The sequence below is a fragment of the Furipterus horrens genome, unplaced genomic scaffold, assembly GCF_987537825.1.
Source record: "Furipterus horrens unplaced genomic scaffold, mFurHor1.1.pri manual_scaffold_4, whole genome shotgun sequence".
Lineage (NCBI taxonomy): Eukaryota > Metazoa > Chordata > Mammalia > Chiroptera > Furipteridae > Furipterus > Furipterus horrens.
The window spans coordinates 198,332,635-198,352,030 of NW_028327174.1; the positions used below are offsets into that span (position 1 = coordinate 198,332,635).

The window sequence follows — 19,396 nt, forward strand, 5'->3', positions numbered from 1 at the left end:
TTTGAATATAGAAAATTACAACATAAAATTTTATCACATTTTACTTTATTTGTAAGTGAATCTTTGGTACGGATCTGTCATTTTGGAGCACGTGTTCAGTGGCCCATTCCGGGACTTGGTGTTTTTCACAGCTGTTTGTAAAAGTCCAGCCTCACTTAGGTCTGTTGGTGAAAATGGGCGTAACGCTCTGAATGTCAGATGCTTCATTTGGAACATTCTGGGAGGAGATGCTTCCTGCCTCTTCTTCTGCCTTCTCCCCAGGTGCTGGGAAGAAAGTCGAGGTGGCTGGCAGGCCAGATTTTCTCCTGCGCAGCGGCAATGAATGCCCAGGGCTCCGTGTCGGAGGGCTGGTCACCTCACAGGGAGCAGGGGACCCATCCATGGAGGGCTTGGGGCCAGTGCGTCTTTCCTTACTGACCCGCCATGTGTACGTTAGGAGAAGCCCTAGTCTCGGGCTCTGAGAGTCGGGATAGTGTCCGGTGCATGAGTGTGTGGCCACACCACGGAGGGCCCGGGATGCCGGCCTGAGTGGGCTGGCCTAATTTTGTGGGTGAAGGCTGATGGGGCAGGGACTCTGGAGGCCACGGGAGGGCAGGCGTGTCTAGAGGGAAGCAGGAGTGGGAGCTCAGGAGCTCATAGAGATGTTGCAGGGAGCCACGGGGCCGGTCCAGTGAGGTCAGCGAAGCCCGGACTCTGTCTGCGTAGTCCCTGAGAGCTGCCAAGTGCCGTTCTCCTGGCTGTAAATAAGACCCCTGAGCCACGGGGGCGTGCCTGCGTTTCATGCCCTGCACAGTGGGCAGCTGATGAAGTACCATCATCCCCCTCTATATTGCAGTTCACTTATCGCGGCCTCACTGTATTGCAAGATTTTTAAAAATATTATATTTATCACGGATTTTTCGCTATATTGCGGGATTTTGCGGTACTGTTACGTATGTTAAAGTGACGTAGGTTTAAGAGTGTAGAATATGTTTAAGAACATAAGTAGTGTTTATAAAAGTGTGGAAAAGGTTAATAAGGGAGTGGGAAAGGTTAATAAGGGACTGGGAACGGTTTATAAGTGTGTGGGAAGGGTTTCTAAAACCTTAAAATATATATAAATACTAAAATAAATGTAAGGTTCCTACTTCGTGGATTTTCCCCTATCACGGTGGAGGTCTAGAACATAATACCCGCGATAAGTGAGGGAATACTGTAACTGGGAAGAGGAGAGACATGAGGTTTACTGGTGTTTGGGGAGGAAACCACTCTTCTTTTGGGGCTTTTTTTTAATAAGTGTGTAAATATATTTATGTACATATTTACATAATATATGACATATTCGCTGCTACTTTGGTGAGAAACTTAAATCTGACAGTTAATATTAATGATTAGAATAAAGTTTATCTTGCTTAAAGATTAATATGTTCTCTTTCAAAAATGCACGAACAGCTGCATAACACTACTGTAAATTTTTTAAGCACTTAAAATCCCACCAGTTCAGCACGTAATGTTTCCGTACATTTATTCCCATATTTTTGTCATATAGTTTATTTTATTAACTTCCTTAGCTATTACCCCCTTGTTTGACATTCAGATGTTTTTAGTTTTTGTTGTTTTGTTTTATTTCTAACCACTGTAGATTTCCTTCAACACACAATGTTTTCCTTTCTTTTCAAATTATTTTCTCAGAATAAGTTCCTAGGAGTGGGATTAGCAGGAGTTTTCTGACTTTGGAGTCCCTAATGCTTTCCAAAAAGGTTGCACGAACGTACCCTGCTGCCAGCAACGCATGGGCCCTGTCACCACAGCCTTGCTAGCTTTCAGCATCGGTCTTATGGTCTTATTTTAAATTTAATGATGTAATGGATTTTAAATGAGAGCTTTTATTTATTAATTTACATTTCTCCGTCCACTCCATTTCTCTGCCCACGCCCCTATACCCTTTCTCCATTCCCCATGCATGATTTCATTGCTCTCTACCCAGACATTAAGCCCAGACGAATGAATGAATGATTGTTGGGGCTGAACATTCTACCTTGTTTGTGTGGGAACTACCTCAAGAGGTTTTAAAGGAAAGACAGTGGAAAGATGTGTAAACTATAAATAGATTTGGTGATCCCTCTTATTTGTCCAAGGTGGTCCTGGTAATGAATGCAGACTCTGTGCTTCTGGGGGTATGTTTATGTCTCATTTGAATTCTAGAAGCCATCAGAGTTAGAACGTTAGTGCATGATGTATAATTTAAGTCAGAGATGAAAAAGTCCCCTTCTTTCTAGGCGTCCCAAAATTACCAAGGCAGAGAGGTCTCCGAGTCGGGACAGGACTCCCAGTTGGAGAATGTCTGAAGGAAACTTGAGGGCCAGCCTTGCCCTCTCCTCCTGGCACCTAGGGAGTCAGTCTCAAGAGCAGCACGAGGTGGGACAGCCTGGGCTGGCCCAGACCCCTCCTGGTGTCATCTCTGATGTCGGCTGAAGTCCTGGGCCCACCGCCTCGCTGCTTCCATGCCAAAGCTGAGGCTCAGAGGGACTGAGGGACCTTCTGAGGCCACTGAGAACAGGTTAGTGGCAGAGTTGGTCCTCCTCACAGACCGCCTTGCTCCGGAGCCCCCACCCTAATGGCACCAGTGGGACTCGCTCACAGGCTGTCCTCTAGAGGGCTTAATCCTGGGGCAGCTGTCGCTCCAGCAGGCAGCCATCCTCCCGCTTCCGAGCCCAGCCCATCCACACTGGTCGACACTGGTGTCTTATTGTTAAAGCTGAGAAATCTCAGAGGGCCGTGTCCTGAGGTTCACGGCTGGGACAGTGCTAGCACCAGAGTGGACGCCTCTACTGCAGGAAGCATTTGGCTCTGAAGGCCTCAGCCCAGGGATGTGGCTGAGCCAGGGCCCGTGAGCCAGTTGGAGTGAGATTTGGTGAGGCTTAAATTGGACTCCGTCTGAGCTCTTGGTAATCCACTTGGAACTAAATCCTGTTCTGTCCCAAAGCTGTTTCCACTCTTCAGAAGGACATCTGTCCTCTCTGAGGCCAGGGTTTATGACTCAGCCCTCCAGGCCCAAACTGAGGATCTCAAAGGGCAGGGACCACAGGACTCAGTTTGTGGCATGAAACAAAACGGAGAGATTCACGACCGAAAGGTGATCACTACGGCCCACCCAGCCATGTCATCTGTTCTTGACTTCTCAATCTACTGGCCAGGGGACCTTTGGAAAATCACCCTACTTTTTTGAGTCTCGGTTTCCCCACCTGGATGATAGGGTAATGATGCTTTCCTTGAGGCCCTGGTGGCAGATGAGCTGAGAAGATGGTTCTAAGGCCCAGAGCAGATGGTCTGGCTGAGGGTCACCCCACAAACACTGGTACCCCACCCCAGCTCCGCAGGCTTCGCACACTTGTACACTGTCCTGCAGGACCAGGACGAGGAAGGGTGAGGCAGGGGTACACGTGGGTCAGAGCCCAGGCTCCAGAGTGAGATGGGGGCGCAGTCAGGGCTCGGCCACGCCCTCGCCGTGTGCTCCTAGACAAAACCCTTGCCTCTCGGAGACTCACTTTCCTCTTCTGTAAAATGAGGACTTTATGAGGACTTTATGTGATTGTGCAGGTGCAGCACTTAGCCCAGAGCCTGGCGCATGGTAGGAGCTCAAGGGCCATGGCCTCAGATACCAGCATTCACCTGCCCGAGGCTCCCTCTCTCACCCCTCTGCCCAGAGCCTCATTTGAGCCCCTCCCTCCGTGCTCCATCCCTGGGTATGGAGGTCTTGGTGAGGGTGAGATTCAGGCCGGATCACAGTCAGGAAACCCTGATCGAGGGAGAGGAGCAGCCTTGGCCCCGAGCAGTACCCACTGCAGCCAGAGAAGTAGGACATTTGCAAATTATTCTTCCTCCTCTGGTGCCCTGAGGCAGGACTTTCCCCTTTAGCTGAGATGAACTTTTCAACTTCCAAAGGGACCTTCTTACTGGGGTCCCCAGGCTCCCTCACTCCCACCCGGCCCACCCTCACTGTTGTCAGCTGCACTCGGTGCGGCCCCTCTGTGGCCGAGCACAGTGCTCAAGGAGTTCGCAGGGAGCACCCACACCCCGCACTGGGCTTGACAGCAATGGCTGTCCTGTGCCGTCCCAGCCGGTCACCCCATGCCTCTTCCGCTGGGCCCCACGGGAAGGCGTTCACCCTCGGAGCTTGCCGGCATCATCCGGATCCTATCCTGCCGTAAGAGCCCCCGCGTGCTTGCCCTCTGACCCAGCCGCTGGGGCAGCATCTGCAGGATGGCTCCGGCTTTACGAATGCTGGTGGGGGCGTGTGGCTAGAACACAAGTCAGCTGTTCAGAGTGCGTCCAGAAGCTGGTGTCCTCTGCGGCCTTTGGTCTGCGATGGGGCAACTACCCCATACATTTATATGGAAAAACAAAAGCGCATTGACTAAACTTTATGGCGTCCAAAATCACATATCAGGTCTTTTGGGGTTTTTATACTTAAGCACCATAATTACTAGGGGACAATATTTTTCTTGTTAAAAAAACCAAAGCAATTGACAAGCGGCCAGATGTCCACTAACATTTCAAGAGTAAACAGTTCTTCCTGCCTTGGAGAAGCCCCTCCTCCCGCAGGAAAGCTGCCGGACAGGCAGGCAGCGGCTGTCATCGCCGCCGTAGGTCTGCTGGGGCGTCAGGCGCAGGGCAGAGGCGCAGTGGCTCCTACAGCTCCTTCGAGGGGCGCGGTCACTTTCGAGTTCTGTGGGATGTTTTACTCTTTATTTTTTGCCTGGATCTTTGCAAGGTTAAAAATAATAATAATAATTCAAACATTTGTCCAGGATCTGTCTATACGGATGGGCTTCTTCCCGGGGACCTGGTACACAGTCCTTGGGTCGGCCCTTCCCTGGGTCCGCCCTCTGTTCCCGGGCCCCCGCGCCCCTATGTGCTTTCTTCCCTCGCCCTGCCCTGTGGCATCGGGGGAGACGCGGCCGTGTTGGCCCTCACATCAGCGGCGTGAGTTTCCAGGGTACCCGCTTCATTCGTTGCTGCCTCTGGTGCTAATTCTTTTTATTCTTCTGCCATGTTTTTTACTTTCCTTTCATTCTTTTCTTACATTATGCATCTCTATCTTTTCTTGCAGTTTCACCGCTGACGCTTCTCCCTTACCACAGCCTCATCTTCTTGTACTGATCAAAGTGTCCTGAAACTTTCTTCCAGACTCTGGACTAGACTGAGGAGACCTCGTGTCTCGGCCGCTTCCGTGTGTAGCCCGGGCCCCGTTACTGGACAGTGGTTCCCCACGTGCGGCCCGGGCCCCGTTACCGGACAGTGGTTTTCTTGAACAAGGTCAAATCTATCACCCTTGGGGTTTCTCAACAGGCAGAGCATTTGGGTTTCCCTCTGGACACACTCTTTCGTGGGAGTAGCAGTCTGCACGTGGATGTGAGGGGATGGAGGGAGGGAGCCGGCGGGAGCATCCCAGAGCCCCTCCAACCAGCCCCTGTGAGGCCTGGGTCCTTGAGTCTGGGGACAGGGCTGGGAGGGACAAACGGTCTCCACTTCGAAAGACAAGGTCTAAGTCTGCTCAGCTTCTGTCGTCTCCGTCTGCCCACAGTAATTTCCGTTTCTTCTGAGATTGTGGCAATAAGGCTGTCTGTCAGTCTTAGTTGGTGAGTTGTGTTTCACCTTTTCTCTAGCCACAAAAACGTCAGTGATAAGTTAGGGGAAGCTTTATGAGGGCTGTCTAGTCTCTTCTGAAAGGTTTCCAGGAACAGACAAGTACCCCCATCATTTCGTAACGTGTTTTCCTCGAGTAACTTCATCGAGTGCCCGCTGTATCCAGGTGCTTGTGCCAGTTCCCTCCCTGGATGAGAAAGTTACAGCTGCTGCCTCTGTTTCCCAGCTGAGGAAAGCTGGTGAAGAGCTCACCCAGGATCACACTGAACAAAACAGTGCCAGCGCCCGAATTTGAACACGAATGTCTCAAGTGTTAATATCATTTCTCTTCTGTATACATTGAGCTGTAAATATTGCTTATAACATGATAGGAAAGAGTGTGGTCCCAAAAGCCAGACAACCTGAGCTCAGATCCTGCCTCTCCCAGGTATGCGCTCAGTGGCCTTGGGCAGCTACTTCACATCTCTGAAGCTGAGTAGCTAAGGCAGGGAGAGCAGATTGAGGAACCCCATGAGCACTGAAGACGTGACTGACCCATTTCTGTCTTACAAGCCACTGGTTCCTCTGGGGTCTCCCATTGGCATCTGAGGATAATTCTCCAAAGTGAGTATGTGCGAGAGGATTATTTTTTAGCAGCTGTGTGCCCTTAACTGTGTAGTGAATGCCTCTGCTGGCCTGGACGCCTTGAGAGGTCAGCCTCTCCTCTGCACCCCTGTGTCTGGAGCACAGGAGGCACTTAGCGAGCATTTGTAGCACTGATGTCCTTTCACAATGACATGGACATCACTGAGTGGGCTGGCTCCTAAGCATGTTACCCTGGGCTCTTGCAGCTTCATTCTCCCCACGGTGACCTGCCACCTTTCTCTGGCTCCTCGCCACTTCTGATTGGTCAGCAGACATGTTTGCCTGCCCCTTGGCCTTCTCCCTTCCTTGGAAAGCATCCCATGGTGGTATAACCAGGAGCGTCAGCCCCAAAGCCTGCTGGGGTGATAGTGAACTGGGAAGAAGGGGAGGAGCCAGGACGGAGTAAGGTTGGAGCTGGAGAACCAACCAGAGTAGAAGTTGCATGTCAAGGAGCTGACCAGGAGCCCAGAGGTCAAGTTTCTTGAGTCATTTCTCAAGGGAGTTGAGTCTGGTGGGCAGGGGAGAGGCAGCACAAGTGTAGGTGTGAGTGGGCCTTCCAGTCTGAAGCATGACCCGAGCCAGTGACCTGGCTCCCCCTTTCCTCCTCCATCCCAGGCACAGGCACCATCCCCCAGCCAGCAAGTGCCCCCTGCTGGTGGGGTGAGTGCTCTCCTGCCCTGTGACGTTGGTTCACAGGCTCGGTGGGAGCAGCCCACGCCAGAGCCCCCAGACCATGGAGCAGGGCTGGAAAAGGGCGGGCCGGCCCTGGGCTAGTGGGATCGGACTGGGCTGAAGGCGTCCTGTACACAGTGTGTCCTGGAGAAGGGCAGAGCCACAGATATGGCCCCCATTCTGGAGCAAGAGGAGCCCCTGGTTCCTGAAAGCAGGTTTCTAGGACAGTCCCGCAGGGACTTGCATCCTGGCATCTCCGTTGAGCAAGGCAAAGAGAGATCGAAACACCTGCCCTAAAACTGCAAATGAATTAGTAGTCAGATGGCTTCTTCCCCCACAGGGGTCCAAAAGGAGCCTTTCAGTATTTCATTTCAGCAAGATCAAAGAAGAATTTGCTTTCAGAAAGTAAACAGTTAGGATCTAGCTAACTCCCCGAAAATCTGTTGCTCGTTTTCCAGAGAATGCAGGGTTTGGTGATTGAGGTTTAGAATGTCGTGTTTTGTTACACGGTTTCCATTGAGTAAGGACCGAATCTGACCGTTTTGCCTTTGCCTCCATTATCTTTTTGTTCTACTTAAAGACTAGGTGCAGTATGGTAGCAGACACATGAGTGCATTTGTGGAAGTGGAAAATGCTTTGGTGATTGAAGCGGCCGGCCATGAGCTCACTCTCTGGCCGGGATCCTGGTGGCCTCGGACGTCCAGGGAGCCTTTCTGTGCACAGTAGCGAATCTGTGAGCCAGGGCTGGAAAGACAAGCTCAGAGTGTTTTCCTTGGCACGTGGGCAGCCTCAGTGCTACCCAGTGTGAGGCAGGTTTCCGAAGCTTTCACTGGGGGAATCGTCTTGCATTTCCTTTCAGTGACGTCAGCTGCTCTGGAAGCCCTTTATAGCACTCAGAGAGACGTGGGTATTTAGCTTGGAGATAGCAGAGCGCAGGGCTGACTATCAGGGGTGGAGGAGTGAGGTGCCTGGCAGCTCCAGGTACTCTCTCCCACTGAGCAGGAGACTTTCAGAGGCCAGATTGAAGAGTCATGTGTGTGCAAGTCCAGACTCCATGCCTGGTGCAGCCATCCCCCAACATTGATTTTCTGAGCCCCCCCTGTGTGCTAGGCTCAGTGCTCAGCCCTGAGAACCCAGAGAGGGACGAGATGCAGCACTCGTCCTCGAGGGGTGTGTGATAAACGCTGCCATCGGGGAAAGGGCACCTGCCGTAAGCGCCCAGGAGGGAGGGCCCAGCTGACAGGTGGAGGAGGAGGAGGAGGTCGAGGAGGGAAGGGGATGAAATGCCTCTGCTAAGCTCAGAGCCCCAAAGCACAGGGCTCTTCCAGGGAACTGCAAGGGGCCCACACGGCTGGAGCATCTTGTAAGAAAGAGGAAGGAGAGGCCAGAGATGTTGGCATGAGCAGAACCCAGGGGGCCAGAAACCCTTCCCTGCTGGGATGGAAAGTCGTGGGGTAGTCGTAAATCGGGGAAGGGTACAGTCTAATTGGGTTTTAGAAAGAACACGGGGTGCAGGATGGATTGGAAGTGGAGACCAAAGACAAGGTGACGAGTCAGGAGATAATGGAGGGTTAACAGCGGCCTGCAGACTCTTGCGGCCTGTAGGCAGTTGGTAAAACTTTGTGGCCTTTACATGGAAACCTAAAGACCAGGTCTTCAGCTGGAGCTAAGAATGTTTGGAAGATCACTTGCATGAAATATTACCTCCTTTTCCTGCCCCCAAAGTGTTTGCTTCTTCAATAGTAAGAAGAAAGGAAAGGAAGGGAAGAGGGCAGGGAAGGAAGCTTTTGCTAAAAGTAATACATATTTGTACCTAAAGGCTGAAAAGATATAAAATCCTATAAAGCAGAAAATAAGCCTAAAATTCTATCCCTACAGATGGTTACCACTAACAGATTGGACAATATACTCTCTTTCTTTCATGTGTATAAAATCATCCCTGATTTTTTTCCTTAAAAACAACAAATCATGGGTATTTTTTCATGTTGGTTCTTAGAAATGTATTTTAGCCTTTTAATGGCTGCATCATATTCCTCTGTAAAAAAATCATTTATTCAAACTACATAATTTTTCACAATTATAAATTACAAACAATGGTGCGATGAACATTTCTTGTTTATGTTGCAAATTTGTAGGAATATTGTACAGAATAAATTTCTAGAAGTGGAATTGCTGGACCCTGGAGAATACGTGTTAGATCTCGTTGGTAGATAGTGCCAGATTCTGCCCCCGGGAACCTCTGTCACTCTGTACTACAGTGGCCTTGTGTACAGCCACGGTTGCCAAGCGCTCACATCAGCACCAGCTATTACCAACCTTTTTGACCTTTGCCAGTGTAAATGGCCAAAAACAAACTTGTTTTAATTTGTACTTTTTGATTATTAGTGAGGCTTGGGCATCTTTGACATCTTTATTAACCATCTTCTGTGACGTTATTTGCTTTTATTAAAGGAGATCTTTACATATTAGAACGATTGACTGTGTTTAAATTGCAAATATTTTTCCCATTTGGCATTTGTGTTTCAACTTGGTGTAAGGTATTTCCTTTGATCTTGCAGGATTGTGCGAGTCTTCTTTCATGGCTTGAGTTTCATGTTATGCTGAAGCCTTTGTGTACCCCATGGTTATAAAAATATTTTCTTCTATTTTATTCTCTGCTCTTCTTACCATTGAGATTTCAGTCCTGAATCCATCTGGAGTTTATTCTGTTTTAAGGAATGAAGTAGACATCCAGCTTTATATTTTTCCTAAACAGATCACCATTTGTCCCAATACTACTTATTGAAGGACCCATCCTTTTCCTATTGACTTAAAATACCCTCTGTCTTTCACTAAATCTTCACGTCTGCACTTCTCACTCTGTGCCACGGGCTCCTCGGTCTGGTTTTGCAGCAGTGCTACACGGCTTAACGACTGTAATTTCGTGGCACGTTTTTCCAAGTCCCTTTGTTCATTCTTCTTTTCAAAAATGTTCTATTTCATGTATTTACTCCTCTAGGTGAACTCCGAAATCAATTTTGGAATTATTTGAATTTCGTACATTAATTAGGAAAGCCCCCTTTGTCATTTTTCTTTTCAAAAAATGTTCTCTTTTCATCCCAGGAGAACTTTGGAATCAGCTTGGAATCATATGAAATTCACATATTAATTGGGCAATAATCGACATCCTTATATTGTTGAGTCTTCCCACCTACAAATATCATATATTTCCTCATTTCCTTCTTTCATATGTATCCTTAATTTATTTTTATTTTATGGGTTCTTATCTTAATTATTGAAGTGTTACATTTTCATTGTGACAATTAAAATATAGAGTTATTGAGGAAAGGTTTATATTTGTATGAATTATGACTTTATTTTATTAAAGTAGATTCTTCAAAGACAAGCTCAGAATATGTGCTTATTTAATTTTAATAAATGTTATATAATTTTTCTATCAAGTAAGTTTTATTCATATAGATCATACACATTTCTTTTTAAGTTTACTCCCAGGGATTTTATACTTTTGTTTTTATTGTACATGACCTCCTTTTTTTCTTTTTCATTTTTCTGGTTGGTAATTGTTGGTATATAAGAATGCTATTGATTTATACATATTTACTTTGAACTTAACTCTGTTGTTTGGTACTGAGAGTTTTTCAGTTGACTATCTTAGATTATTTAATTATATAACTGATGTTATAACTAATTCTATCACTTGAAAATAATAGTACTATTTGTGTATCTTTAATATTCATAACACATTTTTTTCTTGTCTTATAGTGTTAAATGATAGTGGTATGGCAGGTGTTCTTGACTTCTTCCTAGTAACATGATTTCTTACTAAGAATATTGTTTTAATTATTCTGATATGCATCCCTTATCACATTAAGAAAGTCTGTTTCTAGCTCAGTGTTTTATCAGGAATTGATATTAAATTTATCAGTGACTTCAGCATCTCCCTTAAGATCATTTGTTGAAGTATCATTGCACTCCTATAATATATGTGTTTGCTTTATTAATCTTCAACATACTACTAATTTGATTTGCTAATATTATTTTAAAACACTGGGTTCCATAAAACCATTTGGATATTGTACTTTTTAATTATAATGTCTTTCTCAGTGTTGTTAATATTTCCCTCTTTATTGGTAACTTGAAGGGTTTTTTGCCTCTTCTTGAGACAATTTTGGGAAGGTGAATTTCCCCAGTAAGCACCGTTTCAGCTAGATTTTCAAATATGTTGACATAAAAAGTACACACACCACCATTGTCACATCTCCCTCGTATTTGCGATCATAGTCTCTCTCTCATCCCTAACATCGTACATCTGTTTTTCTTCTTTTTTCTTCATCATACATACCAAAGGAATTGTCTGCTTCATTGACTTTTCAAAGAACCAACTTTCAACTTAATTTATCACTTCATTGTTTCTGCTTTTATATTTCATTTGTTTTCTTTAACTTTGTTTTATTTATTTTTTCTGGTTCTCTGTAATGAATACTGAGTTCATTTCTTTTTTGTATCTCTTGGTTATTAATATAAGCATTTGAGGCTATGGATTTTCCTGAGTAGTTATATGACTTTGACTGCACCCTGTATGTATATAGTTTGTTATTTTAACTTTAATTTCTTCTTTCATCTCTGAATTATTTGGAGTGCTTTTTCCTTCCCAGATGGTTCACTTTTAAAATTTGTTTTTACCTCTGGGGCAGGGGAGGAAGTGGAATTTCTCTAGACCTACCAACACCACATGCATTATGGGTATGGGAGATAAAATTTGCCCCAAAGGAAAAATGAGGGCTGTTTCCAAAAGAATTGGGGGCGGATGTGAAGCTGATGGAAGTGTCAGTTCCTTCCTACTGTCAATAGAGTTGTGGAAGGATTAAATGAGGTGGCACATGTCCTTTACTGAGCACAGCCTTCAGCACAGAACAAGCCAAATAATCATGGCCAGGTTCATGCCATCTCCTCATGCCCTTTCTTAGTGCTGATCAGAATACCAGACGTGCTACATGGTCCCACCGCTCCCTAGGAGGACATCTGCAAACAGCAGGTTACCCCATTGCGCCTGCAGATGACCAGGTGGTCCGCGTGGCATGTGGGGATCTGTGGTCGTGTCCTCATTTCGCCTTGGGGAGCCAGGAGGAGGCTTGACTCCCTTGGACCCTAGGTTCTGGGCAGGCTGTGGGACTTTGCCCACGTGCCTTTGTGATTCATGGGACTCCACACGATGAAATAAGTGAGGCCATGTGCTTGTCCAAGAAACATGGTCTCTGACCACCAGACATGTGACTGCCTGGGCCTGCCCCCTTTCTGCAGACGTGGGAGACATTTGTCCTGGTGTTGGTCAGCTTGCAGCACATTTCATGTGAGGAATATTCTTTAAATGAGGGTTTTCTTTTCCGCAGTCCGTTTTCTGCATGACTAATTAATACAGTCTTTGCATCTTGACAGGGAGCCCGAGCCACCCGCCAAGACCTCCTCCTGCAGTAGATGCGATTGCTTTGTGCTCTATTAAAAAACAAACAAACAAACACAGCGCTAAAGAGCTGCTGCTCTGTTATTTCACTTGGAATTTATCAGGACAGTTTATGTGATCAAACCACACAAGTACGGTTCTGAGTGCCAGCACTCCTTGCTTCTGAAGTTTGAGAGTGATCCTTCCAAGGCAGAGCAGGCGAACACGGGACAAAGTCTTTTATCTCAAACTTTAAAAAGAGAGAGCGGGGAGAATGGAAAGCATAAGATGAAAATATGGCCCGTTTTTGTGCTGTGGAGGGGATTTTCCCCTCGATGCAGCAGAATTTTCCTTATTAAATAGATAGCTGTGTGAGGGAAACCAAAACCAGAGTCGGGACGGAAGTGAGACGGGCGGAGATGGAGAAACAAGAGAGCAGTGAGTTTCTGGGCTTGTGGTGGAGCCGGTGCCGGCCACGGGCTTTGGCTCTGGCAGGCTGAGAGCGCCCAGCTTCAAGGGGGCTTTGCTCCATGGAGCATGGTGTCCCCCAGCCTAAGAGAAGGTGTCTGTTCAGGAGAGCACCTCCTTTGTCAGCCTGGCACTCCGTCCTCGGGGTCGGAGGGTCTTGTGGACAAACCCTGGTGGGGTGCCTAGATGCACTGTCAGGAAAAGGGTTTGGCCACATGCCCCTGGGGTTGGACCAGCCCCAGCTGTGGAGGGCATCTGCAGCAGAGCGAGCTGAGGGCTGCTCACTGCTGTCTGCCCCCCACGGCCGTCTGATTGGCACTTCTGTTGCAGCCACAGCAATGACACCAGGCCCTGTGTGGGGCATGGAAGCGGGGTGCAGAGCAGAAGCATGTGTGAGTAGCTGTCCATCTCAGAGGAGGTCTGCTCTGCAGGCAAGCAAGCCACGGCCTGCCAGTAGCATCACTGGGGGCGGGGGGACGGGGAAGCAGGACATAGCGGGGGTCCTCAGCCCTCATCTCTGTGGCTGGGACCCTGGACCCTGAGTCAACCAATGTCTCCCAGCCTCCAGCACTCAGAATTGGTCTCTGTCCCAAATCTTTGAAGTCAGGCAAGCCTGAATTCAAATCCTGACTCCCCCATTTGCAAGCTGCGTGACCTTGGACAAGTCACCTTACGTCTCCAAACTCTCGTTTCCTAGTCTGTGAAATGGGGAAATGAGAGAACCTAAATGCCATGAGACAAGCAAGGCCAGCCCTTCCTGTCACAGAGAGTGGATGTTACTATTATTGTCTTTTTTTCTTTACCATGCCTGCACCTCCCAGTGTAGCCCCAGTGCAGCCCCAGTCCCTGGTGCCGCTCAGCCCCGCAGCAGCCAGGGCCAGAGGCTGATCCAATTACTCTGCATCTTAACAAAACCAATAACAGTTTCATTTGCTGCAATAGCTGTGTAAGTAGGAAGGGAGCTGAGATGTCCCAGCTCTGCTGTCCCAACCCAGATGGAGGCTCCTAGCCCTGGTCTGAGGTGGGTTGCCACCACATGGTCTGCATCTGGGCCCCGTCCATGGTTGTGGCAACCCAGCCAGGGCATCCCTCCCATGGACCTCGCCACGGAGCCAGGCTCGAGGGTAGCTTAGCCTCTTGGGCATCTCAGTGGCCCCAGTCCTGGGCCAGCAGACTCCTCCCGATCACAGTCAAGGAAACTGAGGCCCTGGGAGGTGAAAAGGCTTGCCTGAGGCCACCCAGCTTGGCAGAACCAGGGTTCCAAACATCCTGGTTCCAAGCCCCACATTCTCCCACTCACACCACATCTGCCTATCACGTGGCAGAGTTGGCAGTACCCCCAGGCCTGGGTGGGCCCACTGACGACGGGACCTGGACAGATATACCATGACGGGTGCCAGGGAGGCAGTGGGAGGAAGTGGAAGATGGGGGGGGGGGAGCGGCCACAGTACAGGCATGAGCCTCTTGGAGTGCGTTGACTCTAAAGGAGAAAGCGGGCAGGGGAGCCATCATCTGGAAACCTCTGGGCTCAGCTTGCCTCGCCAGCTGCCAGGCACCAGAGGACTGGACAGACCTGTGTTCGAATCCTGCCTCTGTCACATCCCAGCTGTGTGGCCTCAGATAAGTGAAGTGACTCTCGCAGCTTCAGTTCCCCCTCTGTGAGGGAGAGATAAAGCCTCCCTGACCACGCGGTGCCGTTAGGAGTCAGTAATCGGGGCAACGCTCTGAGCTTGGGATGTGGCACAGAGTGCCCAGGCTCATTACCGCCGCCCACCTCCGTCCCTCTCCTCAGCTGCAGAAGGAGGGTGATAACGTGCTGCACTAGGTCGTCATGTGGGTTCAATAAAACATGGCCTCCTTCGTGCTTCTCTTCCTTCAGCTACTGTTTGTCGAGCTGCTGCGGTGTGCTCTGTCCCAGCCGCGGGGGTTGGGCTCGCGGAGCAAGACGCGCTCCGTACCTCAGAGGGGCTTTGGGTCTGATGGGGAAATCAGACATGAAATGCATGAGTGATTCAAATAAGGATATAATTAGGGTTGTGGTCAGCGCTAACTGTATGCAGGGCTTAGCGCCGCCCTGGCACGGTACAAGTGGGAGGTGGCTATTTTTATGACTTCATTATGGTTTAGGCTTTTAACTATTTCCAGTTATGGGCTAATAATACTGAAAAGCTTTCCCTGGATTTGTGCGGTATTAACTGTGGAAGATTTGCTGCTTTTAGAGCTTTTGTTATGGGACTGAAAGACTTTATATGGCGGTTCTGGCCAGCCACTGCCGCAGATCAAGGTCTCTCCAGGTCACTGGGGCCAGGAAGCCTCCTTTGCAAGGTCCCCTCGGTCCTCAGCACATTGTGGCCTTGACCTGTACTCTCTCTGGTCCTGGGGAGCAGACAGGTGTTGGAGTCTAGACATTCTGTGGAGGTGGGTGATAAACACTCCGACAGTGGAGTTTGCTCTTATGAAGCAGTGAGCTCCCCATGCTCCCAGGGTGCAAGTAGGGACTGGGTGGTGGGAATGGTGCTGGCCCCTTCAAAGGCGAGCTGCTCCTGGCCTCCATTTGCAGAGCCAGGGACCCGAGAGGAAGCAGAGGGGCCAGCACCTGTCCTCACAGGACGGAGCAGGACAAGGCTTCCATGATGGGGGTGTTATGTGAGAAAGGGTGATTCCTGATGTGTTTCTGATGGCCAGTGAGTGAGTGGGAGCATAGGTGCTGGAGCCAAACAGACCTGGGTTCAAATCCCACTCACTCGCTATGAGGCCTCAGGCAGGTTTCTTCGTTTCTCTGAGCTTTAGTTTTCCTTTTAATCCTCATGGGGTTGGTGGGAGGAACACAGGAGGTATGGAGGGTAAGTTTCCAGCTTGTAGTAAATCCCTAGGAAGCATCAGGTCTCTCCCTTTCCTTTGTCCTGCTCTTCGGTGTCTCTGCTCCTGGGCCGAGCGTTCACTCTGCTACTCAGGCAGCTGGGTTCGTCTGCACCACGCTGCCACCTGGAACAGAGCTGCCGCATGTCCCTATCCCGTTAGCTCCTGCTCAGCGCGAGAGGATACTCTCTGTTGTGGTTGAAGCAATAATGGGATTTTCAGGATTGCCACTGCTGAATCCTTGGGGAGGGAGTTACATTTTTAAAACAAGAGAGGATAAAACAAGGTCAAGAGAAAGAATAAATCTGTGGATCCGAACCTACCGAACCTGGAGCTTCTATACAGCGAAAATTATTTCTAATTATTAAAATTTTGAAAACATGATGCTACCAGAAAGAATGGATGTGGAAATGGTTCCTGTGAGAAGTATCAGCATATGTTTCTGTGATTTAACGGTTTCCTGTAACAGTGTGTAGCTATTTTAAAAGCAGATGAGTAACTCATGGCATCCAGCAGCAGCAGCCTACTGGGACAGCAGGCGTGTCCTGTGGGGAGGCAGGCTTGGGCTCCGCTCCCGTCGCGTTGACCAGCTGTGTGACCTCGGCGTTTCCTTTTCCTCCTCTGTAAAGTGGGGTGTTGGAAGGGTAACACAATGAATGTATAAGGCGGCACAGTGCTCATTTATCCAAGCAAAAAATCCACAGCTTTTAGTTACCTGATTAATTATATTTGTAATAACTATTAGTAGTTTACCAGTCAACTTTAAGGCTATAAGTTTTCCTCTGATTACCACTTTAGCCTGATGCCATAAATTTTTGACATGTAGTGTTCTTATTGTCATTGTTTTTAAATAGGCTTTTTATTATAGATTTTTTGTTTTTATTTGACCTGAGAGTTTCTTGTGAGTATGTGTATATATGTATGTGTGTGTGTGTGCATGTGTGTGTTTTTCAAATGGTTAGACATTTTTCTATCTTTATTGTTAAATCCTACATGTAGTATAAGGTCAAAGAATGTGGATAATTTACTTTTTGAAACTTATTAAACTTTTCTTTGAAGTCTAGTACATAATCAGTTTTCATAAGCATTCCATGGGTATTAGAAAAGAATTAATTTTCATTTAATAAAAACACTAAGCTTGTTAATTTTGTTACTCAAATATATATTCATATGTGCACAAATACATACATATATCTGTATATGTATGTATGTGTTTATTTTTGTACACACACTCACACACATTCTGGAAGGAACATACCTAAACGTCCCTGTATGGTTATATCTTGGTTGAATTTGCTTTTTATTTCTGACAGCGTTTTGCTTTGTATACTTTAATGTAATGTTGCTTTGTGCATTGAAATTTGTAGTTACTAGATCCTCTCAATCAATGTGCTTTTCATATCAATCACTCTCTTTTGCCTTGTTCAATGTTTTCTGCCTTGGAATTCCGCTTTACACCGCTCCTTCTGGTCAACCCCACCAGTGTTGTGGGTATAGCGGCAGGACTCACGGAGGGCTGGCGTCCCCAGAGAGTCTGCAGCACGGCCCCCTGGCAGCTGATCAGCTGGGAGCCACGTAGTGCCTCACTGCAGAGCCAGTCCTCCTCTCCCACCCCCAGCCAGGTGGCTTGTTCTGAATTCCCCTTGGGGTGACGCCATGAGGCCAGGCCGAGGCTCCGCACTGGCCTGTCCTAGCTATGTTTTTATATCACATGTTATTTCCTTATTAAGCATCCTTAGAAGAATTCCCTGTCTAGTTTTAGCTTCTTATACTGAGGACTGTTGCTTTTAAAATTTCTTCTTTGTCCCGTAGTTAATTTATGATTTTGGGGTGTGTGTGTGTGTGTGTACATAGACACATAGACATATAGCCAAGTGAATAAATGAAAAACTGAATTCAATCCAAATAGTGTTCTTCTGGATATGATGCCTTAGACCTATTCAACTTAAACAGTTGGGGAGAAACACGAGTATCCTTTCATCTCTTTTACGTCCTGTTATTTTCCATGTGGGTTACAAGAAAAAAAATCCTTACTGCTAAAAAGTGTAGGAACCAGAAATACTGAAATCTAGCCAGCATTCACTTTGGTTGTCACTCAGATGTCTGATTTACAGTCGAACGACCTGTGTGAAAACTTAGTGCTCAGGATTGGAATTGAAGTCCAGATAGCACCTCGGTTTTCCATAAGTCACCCTTTATATCCCCTGTGAGAGCGATTCCGCTGGTGCTGTTTGGTCCGAGTAATGGCGACCACCTACCATCGCTAAAATTCTTCTTTCCTTCTAGGCATCTATCTCCTGGATTTAATCTACATCGATTCTGCGTATCCTGCCTCCGGCAGCATCATGGAAAACGAACAAAGATCCAACCAGATGAACAATATTCTCCGAATAATTGCTGATTTACAAGTTTCCTGCAGCTATGGTTAGTACCCCGGATTGTTGGAATTGTGAAATGCTACGTCAGTGAAATTTGGGTCCTGCCCCTCATCAGTGAGAAAGCTCTATCTTGAGCATCGGACATGTGCTAGGTATTTTCCATACATGTTTGATCTTCACAGACTGTGCAACTAGATGTTACCATCTTTGTATTATAGGTGAGGAAACTGAGGCTGGAGACAGGTTAGTCACTTGTCTAAGATCACACGTTTAGTGAGTGGCAGAGCCCAGGTCTGTCTGGCTCCTAGGCCATGTGGGCAGCTCTTGGGCAGCTCTCCTGCAGGCAGATTCAGGGGCCCTGGCTCCTCCATCTTGTGGCTCTGCCATGTGCCCTGGCCCCTCCAGAGTCCCCCACTGAACTCTACATCATGATGCAGGAATAGAGAGAATCACATAAGACTAGATTTTATGGGCCAGGCTTGCATGTGGCACTCATTACCTCTGCTGAGGAAGGCTAGGAAAGGTAATCTAGCTGTGAGTCTAGAAGGAAAAGGGAAATGACATGTCAACAACTTAGCCAGGCTCTGCCACACATGACCAGGTCCACAGTGGGACCGTGATGGGGAAGTCTGAAATAGACAGAGGAGATGGTTGTTGGAGATTGGACCAAGGAGCTAAAAAGTGAGATGCATATGAGCCATCCATGTGGGCGTTAATTTCACCCAAAGTGATGGTGGACTTTGGGGTGTGGAGGTCAGCTGTGAGCCAGGTGCCCAGGTTCTCCAAAAATTGACATGAATGGCCAGGGGCCAGGTGGGAGGTGTCAGCAGCAAAGAGGAGAATGGGCGGTAGAGTTGTAGCAATGTGTCTCCGTGGAATAGGGTTGTCACAGAAGGGCAGAGGAGTAAAAGTCTAGAAGCAGGAAAGGGGACAAGACGGAAGCAAACCCTTCACAAGGTGTGAGCAAACCTACGGCACACTGGGTGTGAGCAAACCTACAGGACACTGGGTGTGAGCAAACCTATGGGACACTGAGTGTGAGCAAACCTACGGGACACTGGGTGTGAGCAAACCTACGGGACGCTGGGTGTGAGCAAACCTACGGGATGCTGGGAGTGAGCAAACCTAGTGCAGTCATTGCCCACCAAGGCCCTGTCCACTGACAAGTACACCGACACTCACCATTCTGCTGGCCAGCAGAGCAATTTCAGATACAGCTTTGGGGTCAGATAGACGGGTTCAGATCTCGGCTCTGCCTCTTGAAAAGTCACTTTCTCATCTCTTCCACTGAGGTTTTCTCATCAGTAAACCTGTGGCCATAATGTGA

The 19,396-nt window shown here is 47.9% G+C and overlaps 1 protein-coding gene across 3 annotated transcripts in view; it reads left to right on the top strand.

Annotated features, from left to right (window-relative positions):
- The window catches only part of RALGPS1 (Ral GEF with PH domain and SH3 binding motif 1), a 222,487-nt gene that overhangs the window by 162,848 nt on the left and 40,243 nt on the right, over positions 1-19,396 (top strand). For all 3 annotated transcript variants that reach the window (XM_090274741.1, XM_090274743.1, XM_090274742.1), the window contains exon 9: positions 17,978-18,115. In XM_090274741.1, the coding sequence (XP_090130867.1) occupies positions 17,978-18,115 (138 nt within the window). The remainder of the gene's footprint in view (positions 1-17,977; positions 18,116-19,396) is intronic.